Genomic DNA, 22,778 nt, shown 5'->3' with positions numbered 1-22,778 from the left:
GCAAGATATTAAAAAGTGGAAGCAAATATAACAAATTAAAAACTTAATTTTTTTTTTTAACTAAAATAAATAAAATATTTTATTTTGAACAGTATATAAAAAAAGGTGTTCAGGATGGTAGTCAAAAGAAACGTCATCCTATTTCTAAGAAAGGAGAACACCAGAATGTCTGAAAATGTAATCTTTGAAAAGTTATGCACAAACACCAACATTTTATGGTTATGCAATATATATATAATAGAATAATTTTAGCTTTTTTTTCAGTTTTTTATTAACATGCTGAACCCAAAGTACAATACAGTTCTGTTTTTTGTGACAAATGATTTTTCCATTGGATAAGGGGAAAGGCCTGGAAGAGTGCATTAGGTATGTCCATAAATTAATTGGAGTAGGACCTTAAAAGAGCAAGAGCATGCCCATATTTGCACCATTTATTTAAAATTGTATCTAGGAATTTTAGAAGATGCTTTTAAAATAAATAAAAGTTATAACCTCTGCAAACTACACCCAACATACTTAAGATACAATAGAAAAACACACCAAAAAATATAAAAAAATTGTGTGCCATTTTTGTGGACTGTACCAGTATTAATTTGCTACAAATGATTGAATTGACAGTCTTCCATTTCGATAAAATAGATTTGGCCTGCAAAATGAGTTGTGACTTCAAGTATAAGTGAATGACATTGGAACTGAAGGAGATCTAGGTCATCAGCAGAAAAATATGTATGCATGTATATCTGAATACTTTGTAAAGCCGCATACACACTTGCCGATGAGGCAACAACGAACAAGGGGGGGGACGGCAATGCTGCATGTGGCAGCATAGCATCGTTAACGATATCCCCAGATTTGGCTGCATGTACAGACGACTGGGGATATAGTTATTGTCCCGCGGGAGTGCGCATAGTTCGGTCAGTGCATACACACTGGATGATATAAACGATATATCGTTGAATGATAACGTTATCGTTCTTAAAGATCGTCTAGTGTGTATGGGCCCTTTAGAGTACTACCTGTACTTGGTTGTAAGAACAAAAGTATGTTCATATCTCCTGTTCAGTTGGATCCTGCCTATAGAGTGAAAAAGGGTTGTTTCAAACCTGGAGCTCTAGGACCCTGTCTGAATTAGTACACAGCATTGCAGCTATAGTGCATGGGACTAGTGAAACATCAAGGAAAGAAAGATTAAAAGGTGAATTTAAAAAGCATTCACCGGAAGGTGTTCTATAATTTAATTAATGACACTCATTAAAGGCAATGCTGAGTAAACACTGGCTGAGATATTGCCCGATCAAGTGATGGCCAATATATCTTGTGCAAGTCGTGTGTACCTGCGATGTCTGTCAACGACGTCGTTCACAGATATATCGCGTCGGCTGTGCTGCACATCCGATGCCCAATTGGGGCATCATGCTGTGTGTGTGGGTGGTCAGACAGCCACCCATACACTTGCAGCAGAGACCGTGGGGAAGGGGGCGTGACACGTCCCCCGGCCAGCAGGACCCGCGGGCAGATGACAGAGTGATGGTTGTTCAGTGTGTATGAACAACCATCATCTGCAGATATATCTGCAGATCACTCATATCTGTTAGGTGTGTAACCAGCTTTAGATATCAGGATCACCATAAAATCTACCTGTTACATGTCTGCTCATAGCAAGTATTCTGTTGTCATGGGAACAGCATAGCTCTAACTATACTGCAAATTGGTGACTATTTTCTTAAAGGTTTACAATTCTTGCAAGCACTAATGGATGTGTTTAAGTATTTGATTTTTAAAGTCATTAATATCTGCTACTTTTCTTAACAGTGATTTTTTTAATATTTGAAATATCATTTAATAAGGTCCATGTTTTAGTGTCTGAGGAACAAACTGAATTACACTAAAGTTAATGTCACTCACCAGGAATCATGGTGGGATTTAAAAGTGCTAACGGCAAACACTATTTCTAATCAAGCTCTGGACCCAATGTCTCTTGCCGGACACCCTCACGATCTACTACTTCAAAAGACCTCTCATGATGCTCAGCGATGACCCTCTATAGCCACTTCCAAAATGATTCCAGTGGTTCAAATAGTGGAACAGTTGGTAGAACTTCAGCCGTTTGTCAAAGCCAGAAACTTTGGGCAACTTTGCATGGTAAGCAGAGTAAAAGGATGATCCGAAACCTCCAAACATACCGGCAATTGCCAGCTCAAAATCGGAATGGCCGTAGAAACAGGCAGGGTCAAATATCACAGGTCCAGTGTCTAGCTCAGCCACGTTCCCTCCCCACAGGTCTCCATGGAGAAGTGAAGGCACAATCTCAATTCCAGCAAACAGTTGTGGGATCTTCAACTGTGGGCATAAAATCAGCAGTATTAGCAGAAATCCAGAAGCTGTTACACCATTAATTATGGTAAAGGCAACAAATCCCATCACAGTAACATTAACCTAAATGCAGCAAAAGCAGTGACTGGAGCAAGGTTACGCTTTTATTTTCTAAGTGTATATGTTACTCAATGTTTGTACTCCTGTTAATTAAAGAATTAGGTCCATTTTATTGACAGAAGCACCTTGGAGATGATAGATATTTGATAGTCTAGGCAACTAAAACCTTCTGTTTTTACAGCTTTAGCTTTAAATATGGGTTTGTTTGTTTTTTCCTCTGCTACCTGGCTCACTAGTGCAGGAGGAACTTGTTATTTGGATTTATCTCTCACTCCAATCTATTACTAAATGCCTGTTGATTCTTATGCAGCGTAGTCAGAATTTAAAGAGCATCTCTCCATATATGTGTAATGCATTTTAATATGCGTGGTTAAGGTTGCTTTAAAAATGTTGATGCCCACAAAACTTGCAGTTGCCATGCATTGGCTTCAGAAACATACACTTGGGAACTTCCTGAAATTCAAGCTATGTCCCCTTTACCCTCACATTTATATAATAAAAGGTATACCTTATTTAAACTTGGTCAGTTAACATTTTCTATCTCTGTGTACAAAATATGTTCCATAATAGACCATAGAGCTATAAACATTCTTAGTAAATAAAAATGCCCCATAGCACTATTCCCCCACAATGAAAGATTCTTGGTAAGCGTATAGCATTATCCAGGCTTGTATACATTCTTAGTAAATAAAAATACCCCAGAGCAAACTAATTTTTCTACAATGGAGGACTCTGGGTAAAAGCATGGCCTCATCCAGGCTATGTCAAATCTCTAGGATGTAATAGCAGATATCACTTATCAATTCTGAGATGCCCTCAGAAAACTGTTTTATTAGCATATTTTTTTTTATAACAATATCTTTTTATTGAGACAAAGATTTAGATACAAACATGTAATTCGAATACATATAAAATATAGTATACAGAGTTTTGTTGATGAAACAAAAATGGCATATTAGAATATAAATACATAAAACACAATTGCTTGGCTTTATATGAACAGACATTTCTTAATCTGAATTGCCATATAATAAAGATATAGAAAGAAATGCCAGCTTCATTTCAAATTTGCCTAATAATATAGAACAAAAAGTACAAGTATAAACCACTGAACATGTTCTATAGGAATAGAGAAGTCTCACATTTTATGTATTTTTGAAAATAAAATAAAAATATAGAGTTAAATCATATAAAGGGGAAGAAATACAAATGAAAAAGGGAAAGAGGGAGGAGGGGGGGTGAGGGGCCGAGCCAGAGCACGAGGGGCAACACATCACCAGCGACCAGTCACACAGCATAGATAAGATATCAAGGCGTATGTTTCATAACTAGGGCAGGGCGTCAGCATAGTTAGTATGTGCCTCCAGCCATTGTGTTGATTTAAAGCATCTATATATCATATTTTTAATATCGATAGGTTGAGAGGCTATATATTTCTCCCACATAATGAAAAAACATTTGACTCGAAGTTCCTTCTGAAGAGAGGCCTCCGTCCAGTCCATTTTGAAAATGGAAAACAATTTCTCCTCAAACAATTTAAGGGATGGTGGGATAGGGGATATCCATTGCGGCAGGATACTCTTACGGGCCACATTGGATACTATGGTGAGGATTTTCCTATTTTCTAGAGGTGGATGGTGATCAGACCCTAAATAGCCCAAAACCGCCCATCCTAGGGTTAGAACAAACGATTGGGTAAAATGAAGATTTATATATTGAGTGATTTGTGACCAAAACAGCTGGATTGGGGAGCAGTTCCAAAGGCAATGAAAGAGCGTAGCTGGAGACTGGCCACATTTGGGGCAAGGTGGGGAGTCTGGCAACCCCACCGCACTCGCCCGAGAGGGAGAGACATATCCCCTGTAAAATATTTTGTATATCATTTCCCTATATGTGGTTGCTGGTAAGGTGTTCAGTGAATAGGAAAGGGTGGTTATAATATCTGAAATTTGGAGATGCGGGAATTGTTCCTGCCATGACGATATGCCTGTACGATGTGGTTTGGAGAAGCAAGGGGAGCGTACTAGTGAGTAGAAATGAGAGATCAATTTAGATGTTTGGTCTGGTCTTAAAAATGATGGATCCAATTTGTTGGTCCAGTCATTATCCGATAAGTTATGTAAGATCGTGTTTGCATAGTGTTGCAGTTGAAAATATGCAATAATATGATTTTCGAGAAACCCAAATTTTTCAATTGCATTTTGAAAAGATAACGGTTTCCGAGATTAAATATCCATAATGCATCTAAGTGAAGAGATATCATTTCTGGACCAGGAGCAGAAGGGATAGTTGGTGATGCCCTTTTGGAAAGCTGGGTTTCAACAAAAAGGCAGAAACAAAGAACAGGAGGGATTCAAATTCCAAGCTTTTCTTATCTTGAACCACACCGTTCTAGCGGACATTAGCAGTGGGTTTTCCAATACTGTAGGAGGGATGTCTTTTTTTGCCATATGAAGAAAGGCCACTAGGTGACTGTCGGGTATGAGCTGTTGTTCCAATTCAGAATTGGCATAATTATTATTAGAGTGTATCCAATCCCTAATGTAACGGCAGATAGCCGCCTGATTATAGAAAGCCATATGAGGGAAATTAACACCTCCTTCTTTTTTGTTTTTTTGTAGGACTTTAAGGCTAACTCTAGGTTTATTGCCATTCCATATAAAGCGACGAAAGGTGGCGTTCAGACCTTGTTCGTCTTTATTGGTTAATACTATTGGTAAAACTTGTAAAATATATAGTAATTTTGGGAAGGATATCATTTTTATGAGTTGTGCCCGACCCAGAAAAGATAACTGAAGACTCTGCCAACGATTCAGTTCCTCTGTTACTTTAGAAATTACTTTCGTGATATTAAGTGAGTATAATAAGGAGATATTTTTTAGCAATTGAATGCCTAAATAGGGAATAGAGGTATTTGCCCACTGGAGATTCAAATCAACTGCCCACCGAGGACATTGAACTGGGAATAAGGCCTTAGCTATCGATTTTTGGATGTTAATAGAAAATCCAGTGATTAGGCCAAATTGAGATATCTTAGATATGACTTCCCTCATACTATCTTCAGGATTAGAAAAAAAAAGGAGTAAATCGTCAGCGAAGGCCAGAATCTTCAGAGATTTAACGCCTATGGGGATGCCTTTAAAATGTTTAAGATTCTGCAGAATGCTTAGCAGCGGGTCCAGGGCTAAGTTGAAAAGGAGAGGGGATAAAGGGCACCCTTGCCTTGTTCCCCTAGCCAGAGGAACTGGGGCACCCAACAAATTATTAACAATTAGTTTAGTTGTGGGATTGGAGCAAAAAAATTTGATCAGGTTGATGAACCTCGGGCCAAATGCTCTCCCTTTTAGTACACGATATAGGTGGGGCCAGGCTATCTTATCAAATGCCTTTTCTGCGTCAAGGCTTAATAAGACATTTTGAGAGTTTGTACAATTTTTAGACACAACAATAGCAGAAATAGCAGATCTAATACCTAGAACCGAGTGTCTTGAATTAGTGAAGCCTAGTTGGTGATGAGTTAAAAGGGAAGGCATCAGTGTTTGTAGTCGGGTAGAAGTTATTTTTGCTAATAGCTTAAAGTCCTGTTTTAGGAGTGTTATGGGACGGTAAAACCCCACCAGCTCCTCATCTTTGTTGGGTTTTGGCAGTAGTATAGTATGGGCTTCGTTAAAGTCTGGGTAGGTCGCCCCACCCTTTATAATAAGTTGGAAAAGGGACGTAAGAGCCGGAGACAGGTCCTCACATAAGAGCTTATAGTATTCGCCACTAAAGCCGTTTGGTCCCGGAGCCTTATTAAGTTTGAGTGTGTGAATGGTACGTTGAATCTCCTCAACTGTCACATCTGACTCCATTATCTCCCATTGTGACCTTGTTAGTTGAGGTAGATGCGCCTCCGAGAGTAGGGTTGATGCTAATTGAGGAGAGTCAGGGTCAGCAAAATATAATTCTGAAAAGTATGAGTGAAAGCTATTTTCTATGTCCGAGTGTGAGGTAATAACACCTCCAGGGGTTTTTAGTTTGGAAATAAATTTTCTTTGGATTGTTGGTGGACCATGTGCGACAGTAATTTTCCCGCCTTTCCACCCTACCTAAAATATCTATTCTTAGCGTAGGATACTTTTAGCTGTGCTTCATTAGAAAGGAAGGTTTCCATGAGATTTTTGTGTTTTGTGTAAGTGTTTTTGTTGGTGTCCAAGGGGTCAGTTAGATAATTGTGGTATGCCTCGCTAAGATTTTGGTTGAGTTTTTGAACATTTTCTCTACGTTCTTTATTTCTATGTGATACGTAAGTGATTACATGTCCATGCATAAATGGCCTTTAGATGCGGACCAAAACAGGACAGGATCATTTTGGTGTATATGATTTGTGGATCTATAGCAGTCCCATTGGTTTTTAAGATATTCTTTAAAATCGTCTTTCGAATACAAATAGGATGGGAAGCGTCAGTGTTTATTTGTGTTATGTGGGGATCTTAGGGAGATATCCAGATAAATGGGTGCGTGGTCAGAAATGAGAATATTCCCGATATACGCCTTTTGTAGTCTCGGAAGTAGTGAGTCCGCAGCGAGAATGTGATCCATCCTAGTAAACACATTATGTACGTGTGAAAAGAATGTAAATTCTTTGCTGTTGTAATTTAATAGTCTCCAAGGATCTAACAGATTATGGTGTGAGATTAACAGACGAATTCCATCCCCCCTCCCAGTTGGGCGTGAAGGAATAGCTGGTGATCTATCAATACATGTGTCAATTACAAGGTTAAAGTCCCCCCCAATTATTAGATTAGGGGTGTCCATTTTCATCAGTAAATTGGAAATTTTAAAAAATAAGTCAAAATTAGGTGCGTTTGGGGCATAAATGTTGAGTATGGTGAACAGTTCGCCAAAGATTTGTATTCTAAGTATAATAAAGCGCCCTTCTGGGTCAATGACAGAGTTAACAATATTATACTCCAATCGTTTGTTAAGTAGAATTGCCACTCCCCTTTGTTTTCGAGGATAAGGAGCCGCTATACATTCACCAATCCAAGGACCAGATAGATTAGCGTAGGGTCCCTCCACCCAGTGAGTCTTCTGCAGCAATACAACATTGAGATTAAATGATTTGATATGTGATACCACTTTTTTCCGTTTGATGGCAGAATTTACGCCCGCTACGTTCCAAGACAGGAAACGCAAGTTAGAAACAGTATTAGTTATAAGTTAAGTAAATAATGATAGAGGGTCGGTTATCAACCAATACCTCATCTCGTATGGCCTGCAGTAAGTATTGAGTTGGACATTAAAGCCATCGTCCTGTCCCAGTGATCTGGACGAATTGGCTCCTGATTATTGCAGTATTTTGAAGAATAACTGGCAGTGTGTGAAGGCACAGACCCCCCCCCCCCCCCGGACCCCGGATCCACCGCTCAAGAAAGAAAAGGGGATAGAAAAAGAAGGGGAATGAAAGGGAAGTACAAAAAAAGAAAAACAAGGGTATAAGGTACACAGAAAACCTTGTGTGGTATAGGTCAGACATTTTACTCAAAGCAATTTATGTATCAATTTGTGAACCTGTGAGTCTTAGACTCAATGTAACTTAACAAGTGTGATATGAGACAGATATTTCATTCAGAACAATTTTAATGTATTTTAGTGTATCAACTTGTGAACCTATAAGTCTTGGACTCAATGCAACTTAGGAAGTGTGAATTATCACCTCAAAGAGGAACATCTTAACTCAGCCGTTAGGAGGGGAACGGTTAAGCCCAACAGGCGAATTAGGTGACATATTAAAATGAGCTCTAGCTGCCTGTGGGCTGTCAAAGGGGATTGGTTTGCCATCTAATATAACTCTCAATTTTGCTGGGTATTGCAATACAAATTTAATTCTCTTCTCAAAGAGGAATTTGCAGATAGGACTAAATTCTCTTCTTTTAGGAGAGACTACAGCTGAGAAGTCCTGGAAGACTAGCACCGTGAAGTCACAGATTTTGAGAGAAGTGACCTTACAATATGCTCGAAGAATGTTTTCTTTATCGCGAAAATCCAAGAATCTTTCTATTGCCTGTCTAGGGTTGTTATTTTTAGATTGGCGGTCAGGGCCAATACGGTGACAACTTTCAATAGCGATTGTGCCATTAGTAGTTGAGACCTGGAGCGCACTCACCAGATCTACACTAAGAAGGTCGTTGAGGTCTGAGCCTTTTATCGACTCAGGGCTTCCCAGGAATCGCAAATTATTACGTCTGTTGCGATTTTCCTGATCATCCAACTTGTCAGTCAGAACTTCTATTACTTTGGATTTTGCGGCTACAATGTTCTGTAATATCGCCAGGGCATCTTCGTTGTCACTAGTGCGCTGCTCCAAATCGGCTATTCTTTTGGTATTGGATTCAAGCTTAGTTAAGATTCTGTTTATGGATAGCTGAATAGTATCCATTTTTTTGTCAATAGATGTTTGGATGTTGTCTAATTTTTTATCCATTTGTTGGAAGAATGGGGGATTATCTTGAGACATATCAGAAGCAGGGGAAATCGGAGCAGCCAGTGATGGCGAAGGCTGAGAATCTTCCATTGAGGTTACGTTGTGTGTTAGGGTGTTTTTATTTTGGTGAGATTTGTTACCACCTTTGTTAGATTTGACCATTCTTTGGGGTAATTGTGTATTCATGTATAGAAATCTTTCCATACCATGCAATTTCAAATCGGTTGAGATATAGGTAGCTAGAGTATGATATAGATGATTAGATTAAAGAACCCCTCTTGTATGATATAGTTAGATCAAGACAAGACTAGGATAAATGACTACCCGGTTAACGACTAATCAGTATAAAATGAGTAACAATGAGGTCACTAGAGATAACAAGGAGTGTTGGGGCTAAGTTAAAAAAATAGTAGTTGATTATATGCACGTCAGCCACCTGACCGACACCCACACACGCGAAAGTAAGTACCCATAATAAGCAACAATGAGACCAATAGTGATATAAAGTACTGTTGAGGTCAGACTGGTAAGAGTATCAGTTGAATATAGGGAAGTACTGGTGAGTGAGTATTGGTTGACAATTACTCCTGGGATAGTTTCAGGTAGAACAAATTAAATTGTCTAATATGGTGTGAGGAGAGAATTAGCAATCAGACTGTAAGACATTTGTGTAATGACAGAGAACATGCATTCAAACCCTCACAATCCACCAGGTGGTGCTGGTGTCAATGAAATAACACTGAATAGGCTCAAGTAATGGTAGAGCAGAGCAACTTATAAAGTAGTACACATAAGCATAAAATAATACACAGTGGAATATGTATAATCTTTAACTACAGACCCATATAACTGATGAGAGAAGGTAGGTGGTGTGGATTATGCAGAGAGAAACCACAACCGTATCGCGTGGACCACCCCCCACGGCAACTAGAGTTCAGTTGATGAGCCTTGAAAGAGCTGGATAGGGATACCAGGGCTCATTAGACAGAAATTGATTACCTCCTGGTTGGAGATGACAGATGTCGCGGGCACCCGGAGTCGCCGCTGCGGTACAGGCAGCCAGATTGCAGGCTGCACTGGGGTAGGGAAAATAGAAGTACAGCGCGTGTCCCCACTAATATATGGCAGGCACAGCTGAGGATCACCTCAGTGTACCAAGCAGCATGTAGGGAAGGCGGGTAGGAGGGAACCAGACAAGTTCAGCAGAGTCCCGGATCTTCAGCAGCCACCACCGCAGGGGCACAATCGGCACAGCCCACACTTCAGGGGACAGCAGGAGGACTGCATTCAGCCCTCACAACCGCGATCTACGCATAAGACCAGGCGGCAGGCAAGGGGAAACAGTGCAGGCGGCAGGTAAATGGGAACAATCCAGGCCACCGGTAAGGAGGAGCAGTCCAGGCGATCAGCAAGGAGGAGCAGTCCAAGCGCCAGGTAAGGAGGAGCAGAATATATCACCACTTGTGAATGGCAGATATAGCAGTGATTTCCCCCAGCACTTCGAAGTGGCAGGCAGGAAAGGAGAGTAAGAGAAGCATGGGGGACCAGAGCTCCGATCCCTCAGCCGCTCACCTGGCTAGTATTGCAGATCGGTCTTCGGGCAAAAGAGGATCTGAGTGATATAGTGGTCGAGAGATACCCGTACCTCACAGGCTGCCGCCCAACTGCATCGCCACACGATCGAGCTGCACGCTCCCGGTAAGGGGGATCTCCAGGGGGTCCCAGACACCAGTCTATGTGTCCGCAGGAGGAAGGGGAAAAGCAGGCGTTCGGGGTGATGTAAAGTCAGGGGATAAGGCTCAGCACAATGTAGGTGTATGGTCACTCGAAGGGTTATCACTCCTCACAGGCCCATGCTATGCGGCCCAAACAGTTACGGCCAGACTCCGGTGGATTGGGTGGTCCGATCAGCTTGATATTGGGACCATCTAAAAGCTCACACCCTCATTCAGAATTTGTGGTGTGTGGTAGGTGAAATAAAATCTATCAGGTCTCCGATGCAGATAGATTTTCCCAAGCTGAGACGGAGAGAACATTAAAACGCGGCCATCACGATGCTCTGCCCACCGAAGGCAATTATTAGCATATTAATATGATGAGAGGAGCCATCTGAAGCTGGTGAATACTTCATTTGCCAATCACGTTACAGAAACAATATATAGATGAATCCTATGCTTTGTTATATTACATGTGGAAGTATAAAATTGATAATATGCTGGATATCTCCACACCTATACTACAGTGTCTACAAATGACCCACTTGTAACTGTGCCCAAAGTTCCCTGGCTTCTCTGTCCCCAGAGGACTTCTCGAGCATGTCCATTTGGTGCTGGATTCTCTGGCGGGTGTAGAAAATGACCCAGTCGTCCTGCCAATCATTCACCTGATAAAGAGATATTTGCAGTGGTCAGAATAGTTCTCTAATACATATAATAAATCTGTACTTATAAATCTGGGATTAAATATATGATGCAAACAATTTAGCAAACAAAAAAAAAAGTTGTACGGATCAAAACTAAATAAACCCCAAATAAAAGCCACACACTACAATATTGATTTTTAAATGCAACCAAAACAAAAAATTTACAAAATCAACATGTAACTTTGACAGGGAAGATGGGCCCCCCTCAGCTCTGGGCCCCATACCAGCTGCACTCCTTGCACCTATGGTAGTTACGCTGATGTGCGAGTTCACTAATACCTATTTTCTACCAAAAACCGAGGTCTGACCTGGGTTTTCAGACACGGTTCCAACCCAGATCAGACACAGTTTACACAGCACCATCGATCTGGGTTATTCTCAGGTCAGACCTGTTCACACTGAACCTGAGTCTGCCCTGCTAAACTTTTGAGGTCATATAAAGTGGGAGGTGACTGCTCCACAACCATCAATCAGCTCCTTTTAGGCATGACCCAGGTCACGACATTTACACTGCACCATTACCCAGGTCCATCCTGGGTCCAATCCTGGTAGCTACATGGGTTGGATTGCCGGGTCACTTGACCTGGGTTATTTTTCAGGGACCCTTTTACACTGAGCTGCGACCCGGGTAGACCCAGCAAAAACCCATGGTTTTGCTCTGGTGTAAAAGGGGTATTAGTTAGAGGATAAACAGTTACATTTTCCTTCAATGCAGTAATCCTCTGATTTGGCGAGACCACCCAATGTTCCAGAGCTGTACTCCTCCCTTTTACTTGGGTGGGATTGTTACATAACGGATGAGCAGGCATCAATACCTCTTTCTGTGAACTTAATGTTAGCATGGAGCAATTAGCCATGACAAAATTGCAGTTCCAGGAGGATGGGCCATTAGAACGGAACAGCAGTAATGACGAATCGTTGCACCAATTTAATCATATACTAGTAAACTCCACCTGAAACTAAAGTTAACATTTTGGATGTAATTCTAGAATAAAGGAGATTTCCATCTTCAGATGCTCCTAATGTAATTGCTTTATGCTTTCCCACAGCATTAACTAAATACACATTTTTTGTCCTTTATTTTTTATTATTTATGTTATCAGAGGCGGGTTTATGTTCATTCCCCTGTCATGTGATTTCTGCATTGAATATATATGTATTTAGGCACAAATTTAGTGGCAATCCTACTTATAATGCTTTTGGTCTAAAAATTAAAGGTCTTTATGGGGAGATTACAAATTCTATAACCATAATTATCGGTATGCAGTCAGTTTGTCGACAATCAGGATGCTGATGTATAGAATATCGACACTCACAATAACAGGACTGACCTAAAGTAAAAAATGTCAGATTGTCAATGTTGACACCCAAAATGTCGACACAGTATTTTAGGGTTCGAGTTGGGCTCAGAGTAAGATTGAACGGCAAATCCAATTGTGAATGTTGACAAAATATACCAAACCCCAATTGTCCATAATTGGGAAATGCTTTCATCTAACTGGAAGAGAAAGGACAGTACAGACATGTGATTGGTATATTGTGCAAAATACAGTACCTCAGAGTTAATTAGTAATCTTACCAGGGGAAGATATCCGCAGCAGGTCACGGTATGGAAGCCAAACTTGTCTATGTATTGGACATCAGACTGTCCAGGTCCTTTGCCTTAAACAGCACAAGCAAAATAATCAAATGAAGTCCAGAAAATATTAAAATACTTTCATGTGGCTGGGTGCTAGATAAAACGTGGGGAAGACCATCTGAATTTAGAATACAGAGGAAGCCATTTTCGTGGCCTAAACGAATATTCAAAGATAGATTACTAGTGGCCAGTTCTATCACGGGAGAATGAAACAAGAATTTACAGTTAAGATTTATATCCAGAATATAATTTACCATCATGCACATTTTATTATGAAGGTACTTTCCAGTGCCATCATTGGTTTCCTTTTAACGTAGTGTTTAAGCAGGAAGGTTTAAAAGTATCTTTTTTTCTATCAATTCAAATACAAGAAAATATATTTCTTGATTTGGCTGTTTAGCTGTAACTAAGCTTAAATGGAAAATAACAGTTTTTTTTCTTTTAGGCCAGAAACATACCTCCCAACATTAAGGGCAAATGAGGTCTAAAATTACAACCAGCTACGTCATCTTCCCACACTCCAGCCCACTGATCCAAACACGTCCATTTTCATAGTCGAACAAATTAGGACTGTCCCACTAATTTCAGGACAGTTGGGAAGTATGCAAAAAAAGAATAATTCTGAAACTAAACTAAAATTTTTAACCACATTTGGTAAAAAAAATCTTAAAACAAAAACTGAATTGTGACATTCAAACAAGTGTGTTAAGTATACGTGAGAAGTAGAGAAGTACTGTATCTCTTAAGCTGCATATCCACTACACAATAAATTGGACGATTTGAACAATAAAGATATCGTTCATCATCTGCAATATCGCCCAGTGGGTGTACCGTCAACTACTAACGATGCGCGCTCCCGCTGGTCGTTGACCTCTTTCATTGCCCGTACTTGCAGAGCAACCTGACGATATCATCAGGTTCTGCAAGTACGGGGATAAGGAAGGGTGACATCACTGAACGATATTGTTAATGATATCGTTCAGTGTGTATGCTCAATGTCATTAACGACAGGGGAAACACTAGACGATACCACTCATGGAGCATATTGTCTAGTGCAGTGTTTCCCAACCTCGGTCCTCAAGGCACACTAACAGGTTTTAGTGCTATCCATGATTGGGCACAGATGGTTAAATCAAAATAACTGAGGTACTAATTAACACACCTGTGCTTAAGTATGGTTATCCTTAAAATCTGGACTGTTAGTGTGCCTTGAGGACCTTGGTTGGGAACCCTGGTCTAGTGTGTATGCGCTTTTAGAATGGAATATCTTCCTGCTACTTTTGGAAATGTGGATCCTAATCTGTAATTACCCACAATTCCGCTATCCTTGTTCATCTTCTCCTGCAGCCTCTGGTTAAAGAGATGTAGATCTGCCAGCTGCTCTCCCAGCTTTACAGAATATCTGAAAAACAACAACTTATTAATCTCCAGTTACAATAAACACAAACACAAAAATACCCTTTTTATTATTTAGAGTAATGTAGTTCTTCTGAAAGCCGTATACTTTCTATCCTGTAGGGCAGGGGTCTTCAACCTTGGCCCTCCAGCTGCTGTGGAACTACACATCCCAGCATGCACTGCCACCTTTTTGATATAACAGCATGCTAAAAGTATGGCAGTGCATGCTGGGATGTGTAGTTCCACAGCAGCTGGAGGGCCAAGGTGGAAGACCCCTGCTGTAAGGGGTAGGGGATAATGTTGTGACTGGCCTTATGCAGTACTACCATATTTTGCCATCACTACATAGGGTTCTATTGGTTAAACATGTTTCCTCTATGTGTATCTGCAGTCCAAGGCTGTCACAAGCCAGCTCTACATGTGCGGCCACACTATAATATGTATGTCGTACAAATATGACTGAGATACATGATGGAGATAAATTAAAGGTAAATGAACATGGGCGGTGTCCCTACTTATCTATGTTCCGTTCAATGAGCAAAATGCAGATGAAAAAAGAGACATTAAATAGGGACCACCATTCCTTTTGAGGATGGCAGGGGCTATTCTTATAACTACTCAATGTACCACAGAAGGATCTACGTTCTGCAACACCAGCTGGATGGAACACACAGGTAGTGAGTGGAGCGACAGCCTGCGTGAGTGTACCAGAGGTATAAAGAAAAAAATGTGTTCATTCCACTTAAAATGCAACCTAGCCTTCACTGAAAATGTCCAAATAAAAAGGGATAGGATAGAGCTGTATTATAAAACATACTCGGTAAGTTGTGGCATATTGATCACTGAAGGCAGAAAAAGGCTTTGCAGAAATTGGAGTTTTTTTGCATTTGTATAAACAGAAAATTAGCAGAGATGGAGCAGTATGACCAACAACATGTTTCCTTACTCAAGGTAACTTCCTCAGATGGTCCTATGATGAAGTTTCCTAGAGTAGCAAAACGCTTTAGAAGTCAGTGGACCAGGCAGCACTATTACCTCTGGACTTGCATAAGACCTTGCTGCCACCACCATTTACCTCAGTGACATCTGCATACCTTCCAATTCACTGGACTATTGTGCGGCAATCTGTCACCAGACATTCCATCTCCTATACCTGGGAGCATCTGAGGTACACACTTCAATCTGCAATTGGCTGATAATTGTGCGCATTACCGCTACATACTCCACCTGGTGATACCATTGGTCTCTAGGATTTTTACCATCAGCAGGATCCCTATGTCCATAATTATTGAACTTGACCTATTATTCTAACACAATACATATGAGTAACTACTATTATGTTGCATTTTATTTTGTGAAATACCTGTTTATATAATGTGCTTATATTTAAATTCCACTCATTTTATCCTAACGCTATCCTATATATCTTTTGTGGATTTAATAAAGGACCTGTAGTCTGGCTTTCCCCATACCAGCCCTCAAAATAAAATATAAAATAAAGCACAGGTATTTAATCTAAAACTATGTAACATCACTAACTTTAAGTGGTGTGTAAAGGAACGTCTCTAATAAGAGATACACGAGCAATAACTTAATCACTCCTAAGATCCTGCTTTGTTCCTGTGACCAACGGATTAAAGAGCACACTTTAATCCAACTCTTTAAGCCTAGTTTACTGAATCAACGCTCTGCCCAATACCCAGCAGTCCTAAGACAATAAAAAGCAGTCAGGAGAACTTGGCCATAGCAAAAAACAAATAGGTGTTGCAGCAGCTACACAATACCTGAAGAGTAAGGGCTTTCAGATGCCAGTGGAAGTAACTGGTGGTGGTACCGATTACCCTTCTAAAACTGGGGTCATTACGATTGTGCGCAGGTGACATCCACAGTGGTTGAGTGACTGGTTTGACCAAGTTGCACCAGGAGTGGTCAATGACAACCTGATTATTTTGTTTTTTAAGAACTTTGAGCCATAAACCATTAAACAATCCTAACAAAATCCCTTTATTTTAATAAATCATTTACTCTAATGATTCAAACACACAGCAAAGTATTAGTTGTTGAACATATTTTACTGGATCTATTATAGAATAACACTTGGAAATATTCTGTTATTCAACTTGAATTACATATGCAAAAGAATAGCTATGATTTCATATATTTATAGTAATCTGGAAACGGGGGGCAATATAACAAAACTAATTGGCTGATTACTAAATTTGCCCTAGTGTGTACATTTTAGGACTGTGGTTCTCAAACTCAGTCCTAAGGACCCCACACAGTTCACGTTTTGCATGTCACCCATGTCACACATCAGGTGCACAGGTGTATTCATTACTCACTGACACATTTTAAAAGATCCACAGGTGGAGCTGCTTATTTAAATTCTGTGAGGAGATCTGGAAAACATGCACTGTTTGGGGTCCTGAGGACCGAGTTTGAGAACCTGTGTGTTGGGAAATTAGACTGTAAAGGTGCATGCATACGTAATGATTTTGTAACCAATGATTTTCTGTCAGATTTTCCCTTGAAAAAGTGAACGATTTGTTGAAGTGTAATGAACGATGAACGAATAATGGGCCCGATTCAGACCCGGTCGCAAGCGCTGTGCGCTCGCAACCGGGTCGATGGTGGCCCAGAGCGCATGCGCACGGCGGAGCCGGCTCCGTCATGCACATGCGCGAGACCCGGATAGCGGCAACGAGACCCTACCACAAGGGTCTCGTCTTGACCATCGCGACCATCTTCCTGGCCGCTTGCTATAGCTGTGGGTGATCACCCACAGCTATGCGAGAGGCCAGGAGGCCGCTCTAAAAAAAAAAAAAAATAGCCGGGCCCTGATTCAGAGCGTGCGCTCTGTCAGAGCGTCCGGCTCTGAATCAGGGCCAATGTTCCTTCCCTTAATGAAAATCGTCATGTTGGGACAGTCAGAAATGGACGATGAACGATAACTACAAATGGGAGTGCGCATTTGTGATTATCGTTCATCGTTATAACTCATAAACTGAACGAATATTTTTTCCGATTTAACGATAATGATGCATTATCGACAACGTTCAAAAAATTGTTACGTGTGTATACACCTTAAGTTCTGCAATATTTGGCACTATATAAATAAACCATAAAAATAATAATGAAGATAAAATCAAAGGTTAAAGTAGAGATAAAGTCACACAGACAACTATGTATATGATTTACAGGCATGATTATGACCCTAAAAATTAGTATCATCATGATCTACCTGTTGAGACTTTTCATGTCTAGGTGTTCCATAACTAGCACAGCGCCCGATGCTGGCTGGTCTATGACCTTCATGGGTTTGGGAACCCTGATGGTTTCTGTTTGGTCAATGGCTTCCAGACTAGCCATCTCACCCTCAAACATCTTCCTTGCCTAAGAAGAGACAGAGAAACATTTGCATGCAATATGGTACCATAAAACAATCCTTGATGGTCTTTATCCAACACATGCAGTCTATATATTGTCTGGATTAATATCTCCTCTACAACTATTGTCCAGACCGCCATCATGTTGGAGATATCTATGTTAGCGATATATGAATGACCTGATGAGAAATTTGGCATTGCAGTGGAATACTGCACTTAAATAATAAATACAGAGTTGTTCACCCTGGAATTTTCAGTGAAAGCCAGAGCTCCCTAGGAAACTAGTTATCCCCAGGACGGTCCCAGTTCTTTTGACTGGAAATGTAGAACACTGAAATCTCATTTTTTAGATCCTTATTCTTAGGGTTCAGTTAGTTAGTAGTTTGGCCACTATGAGCCATTCTGGAATAAAACTGTCACGACCAGGGTTTCATGGCGTGGAGGTTTGCGGTCCTTACCGGTGAGGGCGCTGTGGCGCGGTCCTTCTGTTGGGGGAGCTGGTGTGTGGAAACTGGCATTGGCTGTACGCAGACGTCTGCCAGCATTGGGCCATCCTGGCAAGGGTAAGTCTAGCGGCATCTCTGCATCATAAGTGTCTGGGCGCCACCATGTTGTCTTTGGCCATGTGACATTGCAGGCCAATCGTCTGTAGGTCACCTGCTCTCTCTGGCCTATCACGTTCCTCTACTGGGTACTTAAGGGTGTTTGGAGCTCCATGTAGTTGCCAGTGCAACGTGTTCACAGCGTAGCTGTGAGAGAGTTCTCTGCGCTCCTGAAACCTAGACTTGTGCTTGCCTAGCTCCTTGTCGGCTTCTGTCTCCCTTCATAGCCTGCACTGCTCTGCCTTGCCATGCTCTCCGCTGAGATCAGCCCTGCACCTTCCACCAGACCCACTCCTGCCTGAACCTGTCTCCTCAGTTAACCCACTCCTGCCTGAACCTGTCTCCTCAGTTAACCCACTCCTGCCTGAACCTGTCTCCTCAGTTAACCCACTCCTGCGCAACCATCAGCACAGAATTACCGGATATCCCCTGCAGCCACTATTCAGCAAATCAGGATATCAACTTCACTCTCACAGTCTAACTGGATTCATCTATGTCACTGATCTGGACATTCGTTTACTCCCATTCACTACAGCTCTCTTCAGCCACATATATCAGTTTGTTTATTATTGGACTTTAGTTTATCTTATTATTCATGTCTACGAACAGTCACATTAAACAACCCACCTTTCAGTTTAAACCTGTTCTGGTGTCTGCTTCAGTTTCCACCCCGGGTCCACAACAAACACAGACTCTGACAAAAACATCACAGTTGGCAACACTGCTCATTTCTCCTTGCACCCCATAGAGGCGCACAGGATAAAATGTGATCTACAGCCTATAGTAATAGGCACATAACCTTTAACTGAATCAGCCCCATACAGCGGCTGTCACCTATGCAATGTGGAGGCACCCATTTTGTGGAATAATCCAAAAAGTTACATTGTTCTACTCCTATTGTACAAAAAGCACTTGTTACCACCCGCAGGTAACCTTCACGCCCGATCAACCAGTCCTAATACCTGTGCAAATCATATGATCGCCTTATTAAAGGGATGCATTTGCAAACCATCATGAGGATTTCAAGGAAACAGCAATTCTGTGTGTACAACTCGGTCTATTTATAGAAAATTACCAAGTTGCCAATAGTCATAGGAAAGCCTCAGCCAGTCCATAGGTGAAACTAGAGATCTGGTAATGGGTGATCAGAGTTTTAACACCGTGTCAGATATTGTGTTACTGTGAACAAAAATTCTATCACACATTATATATCGCCCCAGCCAGCCTCCCTTCTGTGTCCCCAGCCTTCCTTCTGTTTCTCCATCCCCAGCCGGCCCCCACACTTACCTTCTTCTTGTTGCTCTGAGTCCTACTCCTCACGTGACGCGGATCCTCTTTCGCAGCGGCCCAATGTGACGTCATGATGTCACGAGCCAGGTCTCCAAAAAAAAAACCAAAATGTAATTGCACGGCAGTGGGCAGGCTGCGGGTGGGGCAAGCTGGCCGGACCACCCCCCAGTTTCGCTTATGTCAGCCACATCACTTTTTTGATAGGCTGCAGTCTCACAAATATTGGTTCAGCACCCAAAGGGATTCTGAGTCATACACAAAGTGACTGTGTTTGCGTGATGCCACAGAATCCAGATTTGCGAAACTATTTTAATGTGAGTTTCTGTACAGCTTCAAGCGGGAAGCCTCTCCGCCCACTGTAGCGCCACAGCTGCAACAGTCCATTTTCCACTGTTTGGGAGCAAATTGCTGATTGACATTTGCTCCCATTCATTACCGGATTTTAATTTCAACCAACTAGTTGGTCTGGTGTATGGCCAGCTTTAGCTTTATGTAATCTTTAATCTGATCTCACAGGTTCAATTTACTAATGGTGCGTACAGATGGGACGATCGACAACTATAACGATATAGTTGTTCAATCTCCTGGGTGTGCTGGACGATCGATATCGATCATCCAGCACACCACCAACTCGCTAATGATCGCGGGTCCCTATAGTAACCTGGTCGATACAGATTGGCCTGCATGCATTGGCGATATCGACCATACGTGCCAACGCATTGCAGGTCGTTGGGCACTGAAAAATGCACGATATGATCGATTTCGTTCATATCATCCATTTTAACCGTACCGTGTGTACGCACCTTAAAACTGATTACTGCACGTATAAATATAAATTAATTGATAACAAACAACTTAATATCTACCACAAAAAGCTTCATCCCCACACTGCAACATGCAAATAATTATTTGGTTGTTAATCCCTTCCTCAGTTTGGCACGTGTAATACAAGATGAAATCTCCGGGTTTAAAGTTTCCACATATGCCCAGAACCAGATACTGGGAATGTACTAATCAGCAGTATTACAGACTGGACTACTAGATTACTAGTAATCCCTCTCTGCAAAAAAAATAATGCACGTTAACAATGTCATCTATACAAAACATTTTTAAGTAGTCTGCAGTCCTCCTTGGTCATTTGTATATCCTACTATATATTAATTATACATTAATAGTTGTATTTAAGCATGCAATGAGTAGTCGCCGCACAACAAAACAGCATAAAAGTTACTTAGACAAATCTGTACATGGAGAATATTCCTAAATCGGCACAAATGGTTAGACACAATATAGACAGGACCAGGAGGGATGCTGCATTAAAGATGCACATTGCTATACCTCACACAAAAATAAATACGTTACCAGCTGTTGTTTATCTGCGTAAAATATGGTTACTGCAATGCTGTAACATTTTCCTGCAAATATAGAATTATTAGCTCACAGCACGAGTGCATTGTCTATACCACAGATACAGTATATACAAACTGTGGCTCTACAATTATGGTTGAACTACAACTTCCAGACTGCCTGCCAGACAGATCGAATAATGTGTAGCCCGGATAAAATAGCAAAACAACTGATGCTTGCCGATATTTCTAAAACATATAAAGTAATTTATATATGAATTATCTTGCTATTAATTATTATTATTAATGTAATGATCCAAGAAACCTCGGACTTGTGGTTGATCTTGACATAGACGCGGCCCCTGTCAGTGTCATAGCTCTGTCCCTGGCTGATGCAGCCTCCGCCAGAGTGGCCAGACAGCTTCACCTGGGAGCAGTTCAACTCGTTCTTCAGTAAGGCTTCCATGCTGCTAATACTGTAACTAGTACTGCCTGTGCCAAATGTGTCTGGGCCTGCGCACTGGTGCGTTCCATATGCGTTCCACCCTGGCCATCCTGCTAGGGTTGCTGCTAGATAGTCTCGCGGGCGCGGCGCGTCAGCACTCTGCGTTGTAGTGTTCTGTACAGGAACTGATTTGCACAACCCTTACCCCGAAACTAAAATACTTACATCATGTGTTTAAGCAGTAGTGGTCAAGAAGATACTGTAATTGATCACTCAACGGTCTGTGCTTGTCTTTCCTGTACTACCGTTCAGAACTGTTCAAGACAGCACACAGGCACCACTAGGGATATACTGAAGGGGATCTATCCGCAACCCTTCCCTCGGGGATTGCAAGCTGCACTTAGCATACCACAATTAGGGGTATTCATTTTGAGTGCAGTATGAGCGTGATGTTAGCACCCCAAGGGGCCTATATATTAATGTCGCATTTGCAATGCGATCTGGGCATGACATTACTGCCCATTTGAATTGCAAAATGTGATCATAGTGCAGGGATGTATCATCCCGGCGCTATGACCAGGGCCGTAGCTAGGGTAGTGCTGCCGGTGCCATCGCACAGGGCACCACAGATCAGGCGGCGCTGTTTGGGCCTGTAAAATTTCTGTTTATTATCATTCTCACTTGTAGCTTCCTCTTATTTAATCCCCAGCATCGCTTGGCCTCCCCTATCTCTTCCCTGGTCCTTCCTCATTATTTATTTATTTATTAACAGTTTCTTATTTAGCGCAGCATATTAAGTTGCGCTTTACAATTGGAAGCATTAATAGAACAAAACTGGGTAATAACAGACAGATATATAGGTAGGAGGACCCTGCTCGCAAGCTTACAATCTATAGGGAAATAGGCTTTGATACACAAGGATAGGTGCTATATATTGCAATTTTGGTCCAGCCAGAATGGAAAAGTTTATTGGTGGGCTGCATGATCCAGTCACACAGGAATGTTGGCCAAATATCAGGAGGATGTGAAAGAAAAACTAAGAGGGGTATTCAATATGAAACGTTAACCTCGCCGTCGAAGTTTTCCCCGCACATCGGAGCTTTTGCCAGCGAAAAAGTATCGTGTGCTCCCCCGAATCTACCCGTATTCAATATGAAATCATCGAAAACAGCACCCGGCGAATGTGAAATCAGCAAAAACTTCTCTGATTTTTGGGGAAATCACCCTAACACCCCCAAAAAGATGCTCTGACATGGGGGATCACTGTGGACACCCCCGATTATAGCCCTGCTGAAGGTTTTTGGGGTCTTTAAACGTGCTCAATAGCTGCTATTTTGGGGATTTGGGAATA

The 22,778-nt window shown here is 41.4% G+C and overlaps 1 protein-coding gene across 3 annotated transcripts; it reads right to left on the bottom strand.

Moving 5' to 3' along the window:
• Nucleotides 1-262: 262 nt before the first annotated feature.
• On the bottom strand, nt 263-21,670 carry LOC148542474 (ketosamine-3-kinase-like). Of its 3 annotated transcripts, XM_088468635.1 has the most exons (7): nt 21,653-21,670; nt 18,203-21,051; nt 17,600-17,751; nt 14,271-14,362; nt 12,901-12,983; nt 11,160-11,282; nt 263-2,340 (listed from the first exon to the last, which is right to left on the bottom strand). In XM_088468635.1, the coding sequence occupies exons 2-7, from the start codon at nt 18,287-18,289 to the stop codon at nt 2,002-2,004; spliced, it is 876 nt and encodes a 291-aa protein (XP_088324761.1). In that variant the 5' UTR covers nt 18,290-21,051; nt 21,653-21,670; the 3' UTR covers nt 263-2,001. The 3 variants fall into 3 exon arrangements, with proteins under 3 accessions (XP_088324761.1, XP_088324759.1, XP_088324760.1); XM_088468633.1 differs by lacking the exons at nt 18,203-21,051; nt 21,653-21,670 and adding an exon at nt 21,308-21,515; XM_088468634.1 differs by lacking the exon at nt 21,653-21,670 and having other exon boundaries at nt 18,203-21,301.
• Nucleotides 21,671-22,778: the final 1,108 nt, after the last annotated feature.

Source organism: Taudactylus pleione, unplaced genomic scaffold (assembly GCF_031769625.1).
Source record: "Taudactylus pleione unplaced genomic scaffold, aTauple2 ptg000012l, whole genome shotgun sequence".
In the NCBI taxonomy this organism is placed as follows: domain Eukaryota; kingdom Metazoa; phylum Chordata; class Amphibia; order Anura; family Myobatrachidae; genus Taudactylus; species Taudactylus pleione.
Note: the sequence above shows the minus strand (reverse complement) of the source record. Positions and strands in the feature narration are given on the sequence as shown.